The sequence below is a fragment of the Camelina sativa genome, chromosome 12 (genome assembly GCF_030686135.1).
Source record: "Camelina sativa cultivar CO46 ecotype springtype chromosome 12, ASM3068613v1".
In the NCBI taxonomy this organism is placed as follows: Eukaryota; Viridiplantae; Streptophyta; class Magnoliopsida; order Brassicales; family Brassicaceae; genus Camelina; species Camelina sativa.
The window spans coordinates 3,405,534-3,418,611 of record NC_141891.1 but is presented as its reverse complement, the minus strand read 5'-3'; the positions used below and the strand labels follow the sequence as shown (position 1 = coordinate 3,418,611).

General features: G+C 35.5%; 2 protein-coding genes and 1 pseudogene across 4 annotated transcripts; 2 read left to right on the top strand and 1 right to left on the bottom strand.

Moving 5' to 3' along the window:
• Positions 1 to 261: 261 nt before the first annotated feature.
• LOC104729953 (F-box/LRR-repeat/kelch-repeat protein At1g09650 pseudogene) lies at positions 262 to 1,563 on the top strand (annotated as a pseudogene).
• Positions 1,564 to 4,989: 3,426 nt separating this feature from the next.
• LOC104729952 (uncharacterized) lies at positions 4,990 to 10,402 on the top strand. 3 transcript variants are annotated; one of them, XM_087479226.1, is made up of 13 exons: positions 4,990 to 5,479; positions 6,032 to 6,206; positions 6,341 to 6,424; positions 6,543 to 6,784; positions 6,881 to 7,124; positions 7,399 to 7,478; positions 7,674 to 7,758; positions 8,332 to 8,466; positions 8,555 to 8,668; positions 9,061 to 9,108; positions 9,337 to 9,421; positions 9,574 to 9,609; positions 9,867 to 10,402. In XM_087479226.1, exons 1-13 carry the CDS (start codon positions 5,334 to 5,336, stop codon positions 9,950 to 9,952), a joined length of 1,560 nt encoding a protein of 519 aa, XP_087335352.1. In that variant the 5' UTR covers positions 4,990 to 5,333; the 3' UTR covers positions 9,953 to 10,402. The 3 variants fall into 3 exon arrangements, 1 of the variants encoding a protein (XP_087335352.1); XR_015574999.1 differs by having other exon boundaries at positions 5,159 to 5,479; positions 8,298 to 8,466; XR_015575000.1 differs by having other exon boundaries at positions 5,159 to 5,479; positions 8,290 to 8,466.
• A 313-nt stretch (positions 10,403 to 10,715) lies between these two features.
• Positions 10,716 to 11,880, bottom strand: LOC147930136 (uncharacterized). The gene is made up of 3 exons (XM_087478802.1): positions 11,790 to 11,880; positions 11,657 to 11,747; positions 10,716 to 11,331 (listed from the first exon to the last, which is right to left on the bottom strand). Exons 1-3 carry the CDS (start codon positions 11,878 to 11,880, stop codon positions 10,716 to 10,718), a joined length of 798 nt encoding a protein of 265 aa, XP_087334928.1.
• Between the last annotated feature and the right edge of the window lie 1,198 nt (positions 11,881 to 13,078).

Genomic DNA, 13,078 nt, shown 5'->3' with positions numbered 1-13,078 from the left:
ACATGTTGAACAGTATTAAGAAGTGAGAACTTGTGTGCTGTGATCGATTGATAAAAGTAAAACACACAAAAATGTTCTAAAGAAAGAGTGTATTACGTACTCTCATCAATTTCTTAGACCTTTAATTCAAATCTTATATGTTACTACGAGTTTTTTTTTTTTGGTATCATGCATTAAAAGTTAATAGATATTATTGACATTTTTACATATAAGAACAAGGAACAAAAAAAAAAAAGGCAAAGTGTTGAGAATTCCTTTTCCTTTGAGGGATTTCGTAATTTATTTGTCAGACGATTACTATAAATCCTCTGTTTTATCCTATCTTCTTCTTCATCAATAGGTAACAAACAAATTAGTTGAGACGACGACAAGACCAGGATGTCGAAGACCAGGATGTCGAAGACCAGGATGTCGAAGAGACGTTGCTTGAGGATGGAATCACTGCTGCACCACGATATCGTAGAGCGAATACTGGAGAAACTTCCGGTGAATTCTTTGATGAGATTCAAGACTGTATCAAAACAATGGAAATCAACTATGGAATCCCGATACTTCCAATATAGAGTATTGAAGCAATCAGGAGGAGGAGATCCACATGTTCTCATGGTGTCCGTATGTACTCATCATGAACCCACGTCCACAGAATTTTCTCTAAGAACACTGGTTTTGGGTTCATCATCATCGCTCAAGATCCCTACTCCTTGGGAGAAGGACAACACAGAGTACGTAGTTTCCTCTAGTAGCTGTGACGGTCTGGTTTGTATCTATTATCCCCACAAATCCGGTTTTGTTGTCAACCCCACCACTAGATGGTATCGGCCTCTTCCTCTCTGTGAATATCAACAACTCATGATCCGCTTAGGAGAAAGTTACTTCAAGCTTAATCACCCACTCTTTAAGGTTGGATTCGGTAAAGACATACATGTCGGGACGTACAAACCCGTTTGGCTTTACAACTCTTCAGAAATAGGCCTTGAAAACGCTACCACCTGCGAACTTTTCGACTTTAGCACCAACGCTTGGAGGTATGTCACTCCCGCTTCTCCTTATCGCGTTCTTGGTGTTGGTTGCCCCGATCCTGCCTTTGTTGACGGGTCGCTTCATTGGTTCACAGACTGCCAAGAAACCAAAGTTGTATCATTCGATCTTCACACCGAAGCTTTTCAAGTCGTCTGTAAAGCTCCCTTTGTCTATACCAATCCTTACGAGATCGTCATGTGCAACCTCAACAACCGCTTGTGCGTATCCGAGAAGAAGTGGCCCAACCAAGTGATTTGGTACTTCAATTCAGACAACAAGAAATGGGACAAAATGTTTTTCATTGATCTGGAGTTAATTGATTTTTGGCATGATGTCCCATTATATTGCGCTCTCAAGCCACTAGCACTTCTGGATGGGGAGAAGAAGTCGAAGAAAAAGAAGAAGTTGCTGTTTTATGATCGTGAGCTACGTTATAAACTGTTGACATATGACCCCGAAACCGGATTAGATGATGTTGCTTTCTCGGCTGAATCCATTGGACATCCTGTTTGTTATTTCCAGAGTATAGTCTCTATTTTATAAGCAATTTTATTAATTATATTGTCATATGTAACCTTTGCTTCCTCCATCAACAGGATAACAGGATTGTGGTTCTGGTCCAGAGTCTTGTATTAAGAGGATTGCTTGTTATAAAAATAAGGAAAGAAGAAGTAAATATATACATATACAATTTTCCTACATACTTGGGTATCAAGTTTACCTTAAATATGGTGCAGTGGTGACACGTGACCTAGCTTTCATCACTTCATGCGTCTCCTAGTATTTCGTATATGGTCCTAATGGTGACTCGTAACGTTAGCGTATCCAATTCGACGACGACTAGATTTCTTTTGGACAGAATATTTCAATGTTACAGAGTTGAACACGTTACGAGAATCAATATAATACTAAAGATCAGTACATTGCAACACAATAAAAGTGCGTCAAAATTTATTCTTCTGTTTCAAAAGCCCCCTGCATTCTAGCGTTCAGGCTACAGACTTTGGTTGGACATTGGGCCATTTGGCCCTAGTGAAATGGTTTAATAAATTTCAATATTAGATATTTCCACTTTGACATAGATTTATTGGTACAAAAGGCGTTTTTGTATATATTCAAGATTCTTATGCAATCACGCAGGCTTCTTCCCAATGAAAGATTGTACAAATTTTATGTTAAGAGTCGTGTATCTAACCAGTAAGTCAGTAAACCACCATATAGAAAATAGTACTCTGATCAAACGTTTTCAAAGCCCAAGGATCATTCCTCTTACAATATTACTAACATAGACGTATGTAATTACAAAACTATAAATAATAATCCTTATGCCGGCCCTGACTATTAGGGGGTTGAAATATACATAGTATTCACCCATTCGTTATGTTGAAAATATGTGATAGGCTGATAGCTAGCAAGAGAAGGATGGCATGCCTAGCTATTAAAAGTGATGTTTCATACTTCACGGCTGGTGTCGACAATGGCTCTTTCCTAATAAACTACTAATAAAAGAAAATTATTGAGCTGGCCTTTGTCACGGAAAAGACAACAACAGGAAAACACCAAAGCAAATTATTTTTCCTTCTTCTTTTGTGCTGGAGCTCATTTTGTATTGTTCTCAAAGAGGTCTTCTTGTTTTACATTCTTTATTGTCAAAAAAATGTAACTCTTACATTACAACTCATAACACGCAATCGATTAGATGGTGATACGAACGATAACAACACAACACTAATGTGTTAGCTAGATATAAGACTCATTTTTTTTAATTAGTATGCAGCACGTTGGAACCCACATGACGCATTCATATTATCGTTTTGCTTTATGCTTCTTGATTTTTGTTTACATTATTTGCTTGCATAATTATATACTCGTGGACTTCGTTTTAACTTAATTGAATTCTCACAATTTTTGTTTGAAAAAGTTTGATGTGGGGTCAGCAGCTTAGATATTTATGCAATCACTTTTGTGTGCAATGATGCTATCTAGCTATAGATTAGCTAACTCTCGGCACCGATTGTAAGAGTGAAGAACAAAAGGACACTCTTGTATAGTTGTTGTTATCACAACTCACAAGTGTTGGTACACACTGCAAACTCCCAAAAATTTTCCATCTTCTCCCAATGTTGGATTTATGTGTTATGGGTACGTTTTGCCGTTGTGCTTAGTCGTGTTCAACGATTGGAAATCAACATATTTTGAGCTAGTAACATATAAACATGTTATTGTAACGTGCTGTCTATTTTAATTTGATTCTCTATTGTTAAATGTTGCATTCGAATTCAGCTGCAACCCTAATATCTGATACAAGTGTTTAATAGATTTTCAATATATCTGATATAAACTCTGGTTTCTCATATTAAATATGTGTTTCATGGTTGTTTGTTTATTATTGCTTTTATACAGAGAATGAACCAAAGAGTTATTTCCTGCAAAATAATAATAACGTTAGTTGTGTTTTTTTTTACACATGAGTGTAAATATCATACATATGAATAGTGAATCTTCTGCACTTCGCATGTGTAAACAATTCAATTCCGCAAACAAAAGTACAAAAGGCCACTTGCCTTTTTTTTTTTTTTTTTAATCTCCTTCGATCGACCCTCGATTTTTTTTGATGAACTAAACTCCAAGATAAAAAAAACATTTGCGTTTAACAAATAGCAAATTTCTGAAAAAGACAGCCATTGACGTGACGCCACGTGTGAATCATAGAAACTAGACAAAACACTTTTTTTAACCTTTTTTTTTGATGTTTGTGAATTTCATTGTCTCTAATTATGATTACAACGCAGCATTCTGACGACTGACGGGGTTGCTCCCTCTTACAGCTAGACCATCACCACCCACCTTTTCTATCAGAGCATAACTTTTGGATTTTCATTTTTTTTCTTTAAGATTTACACACTACTATATCCTCTCAAATCATTCATATACCCCCAAAAAAGAAAAACATAAAAAAAAAAACGTCTCTACCTAATTTATATTCCTAATAAATGACTTGAAATGCAATAAACTAGCTTGTAAAAGTCTAGCCTAGTTATGATTGGTCAAACCGACTAACGGTTGAATTTTAACGTTTATATGATTTATTGAGTTGGTATATGAAAATTAAGAATGCATATAGTATATAAGAAATATTAACATAACAATTAGTTTTTGAACTTTATCCACACCATCTTGTTACTTCGAGACTTTAAATGGTACACTAAAACTCGTCTAAGATCTTATACTTATACCTAGTTTAATACGTATAAAAAGTATAAAAATAGTAGAAAATCTTTGATAACATAGTTAAGAAATTTAAGAACAATTAAAAAAAAAAGATCATTTTCTGTTAATATACAATTAAAAAAACAGAAGAAGGCATATTATATATAATAAGGTGGAAAATAAATACTCCCTCTGTATCAGAATACTTGATGTTTTAGAATTTTTTCTTGTATCACAAAGGATGATTTTCTGTATACTTTTATCAATTAATACTAAAAAATTACAAATTTCAAGAATCATTAAATGAGAATTTAAAAATTTGATGAAATACTATTAGTTAATAATTATAAAAATATGTTATTATAAATGAAGAATACATTTATTGCTAAACATTAAATGTTTTTCTTAATTCATGTAAAAATTCTAAAACATCAAGTATTATGATACAGAGGGAGTAAAAAACAAATTTATTATTATTATTATTAAAAACAAACCAACGAATCCTATGCGCGTGTGACACGCACGATCCAATCACGAAGCTAAAATCTTCAGGCTTCGTTGTATAATTAAATAAATTTATTAAAGACGAAGCCTTCATATTCCCAATTATACCCCTTTGACAGCCACACACACGCTCAGATATCTGAAAATTTTACCCACGCGCATTCATAAGCGCGTGTCTTTTTTTTCTCATGCTATACACACTCCCTGACAATAATCGTTACAACTTTTTTCTGCTTATCAAATTAAAAGCAAAATGGTTATTAAAAAAAAACATTATTATTTTTATTAGATAACAATTTATCTGAATTCCCCAGTTATACATTACACAGAATACAGAGTGCCATTTCAACGAAAAGTCGACACGTGTCCTTTAGAGGTTCGTCGTCTGAGGGTACAATAGTAAAACCACGTTGTCTCCTTCATCATCTCTCTCTTTAAGCAAATTCCAGAGAGAGAGAGAGAGAGAGAGTGGGAAAGAGAGAGAGAGAGAGAGAGAGAGAGAGGTGCTTTTTTTTTTTTTCCATAGACGTTCTGTTTATATCACAAAAAAGGAAGAGAGAAGAAGAAGAAGAAGAAGAGGACTGTGAAGAGAGAAGAGGATGGAGGATATACAGGAAGAAGAGAGCGGTACGGACGAGGAGGTTCTGGGATCGAGCTTGACCATGGAGAAAGTTGCGGCAGCCAAACAGTACATCGAGAATCACTACAGAGCTCAGAACAAGAACATTCAGGAGAGGAAAGAGAGGTACCAAAATCGTCTCTCTCTTTTCCCTAATTCCGTCTTCTTCTTCTCTTTCACTAGGATAGATTTTGAGATTTGGAAAAAATTTGTTTCGATTTCTCGGAGACATTCCTTTTAGGGCAAAATTAGTTGTTTGAGCTGCGAATCTTTCTTTGATGATGATAACGATACTCCTCCTGCTCAGTTCTGTTTTTACCTCTTTGCGGTGTGTGAAGCAACCTAATAATATCTGTATCTACTAGTGGTTGTTAGTGAATTGTGAGGTGGTTTTGAAGTTCATGTTTGTATTCACTACCATGATTGATGATATCCGAGTGAATAGGAATCTTTTTTTGGGGATCCGATATCTTACCATCTTCATACATTGTGTCATGATACTCCCTCGTTATCATTGTTGTTGAGTATTTGTGTTCTATTAGCTTTCCTCTGGTGAATAGTGAAGGAAACGATGAAGAATGATTAAACTTTTACTAGTGCTCAACTCATCTGTATTACACTTTCAGCACCATTGAAGCTGCGTGTTGTATATAACCAACATTGTTTGATTTCTTGTAGACGATGGATCTTAGAAAGGAAGTTAGCTTCTTCTGGAGTGCCAAAAGAGGAGCAAATCAACATGATTAAAGATCTTGAGAGGAAAGAGACTGAGTTTATGAGGCTTAAAAGGAACAAGATAAGTGTTGATGATTTTGAGCTTTTGACAATCATTGGAAGGGGTGCTTTTGGTGAGGTTTGTACAACAGATTACTACCTCTTCTTTTATTTTTATTTTCTTACAGCTTGAGCGTAACCAACTTAACCGAGATAGTTTTTTTTTTTTCTGGGTTCTTTCTGATCTTAAATACATCTTAATCTAACTTACAGGTTCGCTTATGTCGGGAGAAAAAGTCTGGAAATATTTATGCCATGAAGAAGTTAAAGAAATCTGAAATGGTCATGAGAGGACAGGTAGAAATTCGTATACAATTGGCATCATATACCACACTTGATATGTTTATGATCTCGTCTCTGAGTTTACCTACCTGTCTTTTTAGTATCTGACTAGATTAATATGTACATTTTGCAGGTAGAGCATGTTAGAGCAGAGAGAAACCTGCTGGCTGAGGTAGCAAGCCATTATATTGTGAAGCTCTACTATTCGTTTCAGGATGCCGAGTATCTATATCTGATTATGGAATATCTCCCCGGTGGTGATATGATGACCTTGCTCATGAGAGAAGATACACTACGGGAAGATGTCGCCAAATTTTATATTGCTCAAAGTGTCCTGGCGATTGAATCCATACACAGATACAACTATATTCATAGGTGGCTTTTGGAAGTTACCTAACTTGCATGCTTCTGCTTAAAACTGTGATATTTACATACATTTTGACTGATCTTTTGTCTTTTCTTTTTTTGCAGGGATATCAAACCTGATAACCTTCTTCTGGATAAAGATGGGCACATGAAACTCTCGGATTTTGGACTCTGTAAACCTCTTGATTGTAGAAATTTACCTTCAATTCAGGAGAATAGGGCCACCGATGATGAAACTATGACAGAACCTATGGATGTTGATAGATGTTTTCCTGACACTGATAACAAGAGAAGCTGGCGTAGTCCCCAGGAACAACTTCAGCATTGGCAGATGAATCGCAGAAAACTAGTATGTTAATCTTTCTTGGAGTTTAAAAGTGTCATCTCCTCTTTTGTAGCTCTGTCTCCATTTCTCTGATTCCTGTATATGCCAAATGTGACCTCAGCATGTAGATATACAAATCAAAATGGGGAATAATGAGAACCAACTATGATTTTGTTCATATTTGTAGGAGAACACTTTTCAAACTTTCATTACCTGTACTTTCTCTTTATCAATTTGTGTGGCAAGTTGGCAACAACTGATGATAGTGTTCTCTGATTGGTTTCTTCCTTTTTGAAAGGCATTTTCAACTGTGGGAACACCCGACTATATTGCTCCTGAAGTTTTGCTGAAGAAAGGATATGGCATGGAATGTGATTGGTTAGTCTTTTACTTGAAAATTATCATTTTCAGAATGAACTATAACCATGGTGCATAGTACTGTTTAACTTTCTCTGTGCTAGCAACCATTTGTACAGGTCGATAAAAGTCTTTCATTTATCATTACAGAGTTGTTCCATAGCCTCCTGAGCTGCTGTTTATTTTCCGTGGAAATCTTTTTTTTCTTTCTCTCAGGTGGTCATTAGGAGCAATTATGTACGAAATGCTTGTTGGGTATCCTCCTTTTTATGCTGATGATCCTATATCAACTTGCAGAAAGGTATTTACTCTTTGCTGTTATCTTCACTACCCCCAGTGAGTTTGCTCTGGGTAAAAGTATCAAACAGTTGAGCTTAAAGAATTTCACTGAATAAGGCTATTTGATTACAAGTGTTAGTGCAAAAGCTATATTCCTTTTCTTGCCAATTTCCATGAACTAAGTATACTCCAACAGGATATTATCCAAGTTTTTTTTGGTGAATGGCTTAAGTATTGTGTTTGTAACAATTTGATCCATAAACCAAATGAATGAGAAATCTTCTATCTATGAAAGTTCAGGACCTAAGCAGGAGATTGTTCAATTCTGTGACCATATTTTGGATTACAAGGGTGTCAAGTTATATGAAAAGTCACAATTTTTCCAGTTTATGCTCGTCCGAGTTAGCTAAATGTTAAAATATTATGTTCAGTCTTTTCAGATATATATTTCACAACTATGCTTTGATTTGTGGGTAAAATTCCCATCGTCAAGTCCATTTCTATTTGTTCTTTGTGCTCTACATATACGAAAACTAAGGATTTTGTTTATAAGATTCACAGATCATGTTCATGAAGTCTTAATTCCTTCTTCTAGATCGTCCATTGGAGAAATCATTTGAAATTTCCCGAGGATGTGAAGTTGTCATCGGAGGCAAAAGATCTTGTCTGCAGGTTGCTGTGTAACGTTGACCATAGGCTTGGCACTGGAGGAGGAGCCCAGCAAATCAAGGTAAGGATGTTCCATGAGAAGATTTAGTAGTACTTAAGATAAGCTTTGTTATTTTTCTTTGCTAACTTGTACCTTAATTTTGCATCAGGATCATCCTTGGTTCAAGGATGTTTTGTGGGAAAAGCTCTATGAAATGGAGGCTGCGTACAAACCAGAAGTGAACGACGAGCTAGATACACAAAATTTTATGAAGTTTGATGAAGTATGCCTCCTTTTTATTTATCATGCATTATTTCAAATAATTTTCCTGGAACAATAGACTTCCCCCAACAGATATTAGATTTTCTTAAGTACAGTTTAATGTGTCTCGCTCATATCTTGCTGTGAATTTTACTAGTAATCCCGCAGATAATATCCCTTAGTTTCTAAATTCTAATATGCCACTTGTGATGATGGTGATAGATACCTTCATACTGCCTTATCAAAGAATGATATATTCTGGTTTAAGGAGAGATTCCCTTAAAATTTTGTGAATTGATTTATTACCTAGGAATTTGTTTGTCATTATTTTGCAGAAAAGTCATATTGATAAAGGTCAACCATTCATTTTTTGTACTATATAGGAGGCTTACTGACTTCTTGATTACATCTCAGGTGAATTCTCCTGCACCTGAAAGAACTAGATCGGGCCTCTCCAGGAAGGTTTGTGATTATTATTTGTGTATATATACATCATCCAGTGGGGTTTATTTGCAAGGATATGTGAATAGTGTTGATACTCCAAATTGTAGTTGTGTTGCTGCCAAAGTGATATATTTAAAAAACTATCATCAAATGGTGTTGGTCGATAAATATTATTGTCTGAAATGAAACCTCTTTTTCTTTATACGGTTCGCTTTTGAGTGACACATTTGTTTTCATTTTGTGCAGATGCTTCTTGCTCCCAAGGATTTAAGTTTTGTTGGCTACACCTACAAGAACTTTGACGCTGTAAAAGGATTGCGTCATTCACTTGGTACATTGCACATGACCCTACTATTATTTAATCATTTTCAACCTAGTCGAATAGAAGTGCCTCGTAATATCTTTCAAGTAAACGAGATGCAAAGAATGCATTGTTGATCAGACATTAGGAAGAATCTGACCCTTTCTTTTCCAACTCTGTAGAGATGGCAAGAACAATGTCTCTGGATCGATCACCAGGTATTTGTGTGTTTATCATTGTAACTCGTTTCGTTGCCTTTTTTGCATGTTCAGATCCATAAGCTTCTTTCACAGAAATATATACACCCTGACATTAAATTAAGTTCATGTGGTGTATAGTCTATGTAAACGACCTTATATCACTTCTTATTCAAATAGTGAAAACACCTTATATCACTTCTTATTCAAATAGTGAAAACACCTTATATCACTTCTTATTCAAATAGTGAAAACTGATATAATCAAACTGTATGCAGCTGAGGCGATGCCTGTGGAGCGGATAAGCGGGGAAGCAGCAGAGACACAGATGGTATCATCGATGGATGATCCGATGGTAATTTGAAATTACCAAACAAGATAGTGATAGTCTTCCTCAAGTTTGGGATCTTAAGCCTTCTGTAAGAAAATAACTGTACAGCAAGCCAAGAAGTTAAAGAGAAGAAGATCAAAAATGGTTTGGGTAGAAAAGAATGTGAAAATGAGGTCGGGTTGGAGATTAACAATGTTAGCCTTTCCTGATTATTCTGTGTATTAGAAGAAGAAGAAAGAGAAGGGGGAAAGAGATTAGAGGGAATTGAGTAAGTCTTTGTGTTATATAAAAGCTGCCCAGGTTGGCCGTAGTAATGTCGCCTTCTCTAGTGGCAGTTTTATTGCAACATTTTCACCTTTGTGTCTGTGTGTATCATATTAACAACTTTTATTTCTAAATTTGAAGACCCACCGAGGAGTGAGGACTTAGAGTGTATTTCTTTGAGTTTTGTTGGGAGTCAATTTATAACCAAACTTGGATAAATGAGTTTTTCTTTGTTAGTAATGGTAGACTTTGGGCTACACAATAGGAAAAAAAAAAGATTAAATTAAACAGACAATTTTGCTGTTGTAGGTTGATTTAAAGTGAAAAATTAGGGAACTATTTATGTAAAATTTTTGATACACTACATAGTACACACCTCTTCCGTAAAAACAAATTAGTACTAAATTTTAATTCGCGATACACTGCAGGACAATTTTTATTTTTATATAATATAATTTTAACTTGTATTTGTTTGTTATATTTAGTTAAGTAGTATTTAGATTGTTCTTTTTTTTAACAACATACGATTGACTCAAACAAGCCAATTGAGAGTAAAAGAGTTAACATAGGTAATCACATGCGGTCGAGTACGAACTTGTCGTGCTAGGCAATCCGCAAGTACATTTGCATTCTTGGGTATCAAGGTTAACGAGAATCTTGAGAATTCCTCCATATCCACCTTGATGTCGTCTAGATAGGCAGAAAAAGCCGGCCATTCAGACGGTGAAGACACCATCTTTACCAAATCCGAGCAGTCTGTGAGAAAGGCTACATCTCGGAAATCATGGCCGATCATACATCGTAGAGTCCAAACAAAAGCTTCAATCTCAGCATGAAGTGGTGAGAGACTACGCCGGAAGTTTGAGGCACCCATGAGCGGAGCAGAGTCTTGGGATGACATACACACCAAGCCTGCACCTGCAAACTTGTCTGTGTCTTTCCAAGAACCATCAACAAAACAACGGAATCCAGTATACACCGTAGGAAGAGAAACCCCTTCCCGCACCAACCGAGGTTCGGAACGCGCTGGAACCGTGAAACCCTCCTCTTCCTCAACCTGAGCAGCAAACCAAGCCGTCGCCTCACTGGCCGCCAACCTTGCTATCTCGGCCGGCTTTTCCACCTCATAGTCGAAAAACTTTACATTCCTAGTTTTTTATATATACCACAATAGCCAAGGGAAAGCTACATCCTGAGAGTCGGGGTTTTGTGCCCCAAGAAAATGATCCATATTTGCAAACACGAAGTCTGTGGGAAAACCAATTGCACCCATCGGGACATTGGAAAGAGCCCAAACCTGTCGTGCGAGCGGGCACTCAAAAAGGGCGTGATTGACAGTTTCGAGGGGAAAACCACATCGAGCACACTCCAAATCACATGATATTCCCCGGCGACTTAAGTTCGCCTTAACCGAAATACACCCCGAATGTACTTGCCACATGAAATGCTGGATTTTTGGGGGGGGGGGGGCACTTGACTTTCCAAACACTAGCCTTTAGAGGAACAGTATTAGGACCACAGACCGTAAGTGCAGTAGGAACCGCCAGCCGAGCCGTATGATATCCTGATTTAACAGTGTACTTCCCCGACTTTGTAAAATGTCAACCTAGGGAATTGCTCTGCGGAGTAATACTCAGGGGTATAGCCCCGATCAAAGCTACATCAACATGGTCGAAATGGTCAGCTAGCCGATCCATCCGCCTATCTATTTAGACTGTTCATTATTAGTATAAATAATAAAATACATAATAAGTAAGGTATAAGATAATATCTGATTAAGACACAATTTTGCTAATGATTTAATTGTTTTACAGAATTTAGTTAAAGTACCTTGATTTGATATGCCTAATATTCTAATATTTGTAGTGTTGACCAAATAATTAAATGAAGATTTAACCCGTATTTTAACATCAAATCAATAGTATTTTAAATTAATACTAATGCTAATTCAAACCCGTCAAGTCTTATAATCCGTCCCGCCATATAATCCTATTATATAATATTCTAAACTATTTATAGGAAATGAGTATAAGATTTTAATTGATAAAGGAAAATAGCAATGAAGTAGAGATTTTTTTCTTTTTTTTTGGGTAAGATGAAGTGGAGATATTATAAGGATAATACCCGATTCAAGATATCAATTTAGGGATACGATGTTAAATGCAAATATTGTATACATATAAACAAAAATTGATTTAGAAAAATAGAAATTCATTTTGAAGAGATATCTTAGGAATCAAATTGGTGTAACGATTTTATAGACGTATTAATTGACTACTCGATTTGGAATTACCATATTTTAGTTATTATTTTGTGCAATTTTGTAGAGATTAATTTTGTAAATATATATAATTAAAGGGTAGAATACAAAATATACCTCAAACAATAATAACTATTCATGACGGTAGTTAAAGTGAATTTGTTAATGCTAGTTAAAGTGAATTTGCCAAAAAAAAAAAAAGAACTACGGTAGTACTAAACAATAATAACTCCACTAACCCCATAAAAATCTCTAACGTAAAAAATCTGAATAACATTAATTAAGCCTTTTTCCCCTAAATGATGTACTATTAATTTTGAACGGAGACTGACTTCTCGGCTTCCAATACGAACATTAATTAGCGAGAAACCTATCCATTAATCTGATAGTATTAATAATAATCTCAGTATTTTAAAATTTTAATTATTTATTAATGGAAACGCCTTGTATACCTACTAATATAACTTGAGTTCTTAATAGTTTCCATCATACCATATTTCATTTAAAAATATAATATTATTAGTTATAGATGAGATATTGCCGTCATGAATAGTGTGCAAATCATGAACACTTATCTAATTCGACAAAAGAAGAATTAGGAACTTCTATTCTCGAGTCTTAAAGAAAAGCACTGT

Coding starts and splice junctions, on each gene's coding strand:
- LOC147930136 (XM_087478802.1), bottom strand. CDS start 11,880: ATGGATCGGCTAGCTGACCATTTCGACCATGTTGATGTAGCTTTGATC. Junction 11,748..11,789: donor TCCGCAGAGCAATTCCCTAG/GTTGACATTTTA, acceptor CTGTTAAATCAG/GATATCATACGGCTCGGCTG. Junction 11,332..11,656: donor GCTAGTGTTTGGAAAGTCAA/GTGCCCCCCCCC, acceptor ATAAAAAACTAG/GAATGTAAAGTTTTTCGACT.
- LOC104729952 (XM_087479226.1), top strand. CDS start 5,334: ATGGAGGATATACAGGAAGAAGAGAGCGGTACGGACGAGGAGGTTCTG. Junction 5,480..6,031: donor ATTCAGGAGAGGAAAGAGAG/GTACCAAAATCG, acceptor GATTTCTTGTAG/ACGATGGATCTTAGAAAGGA. Junction 9,610..9,866: donor GTCTCTGGATCGATCACCAG/GTATTTGTGTGT, acceptor AACTGTATGCAG/CTGAGGCGATGCCTGTGGAG.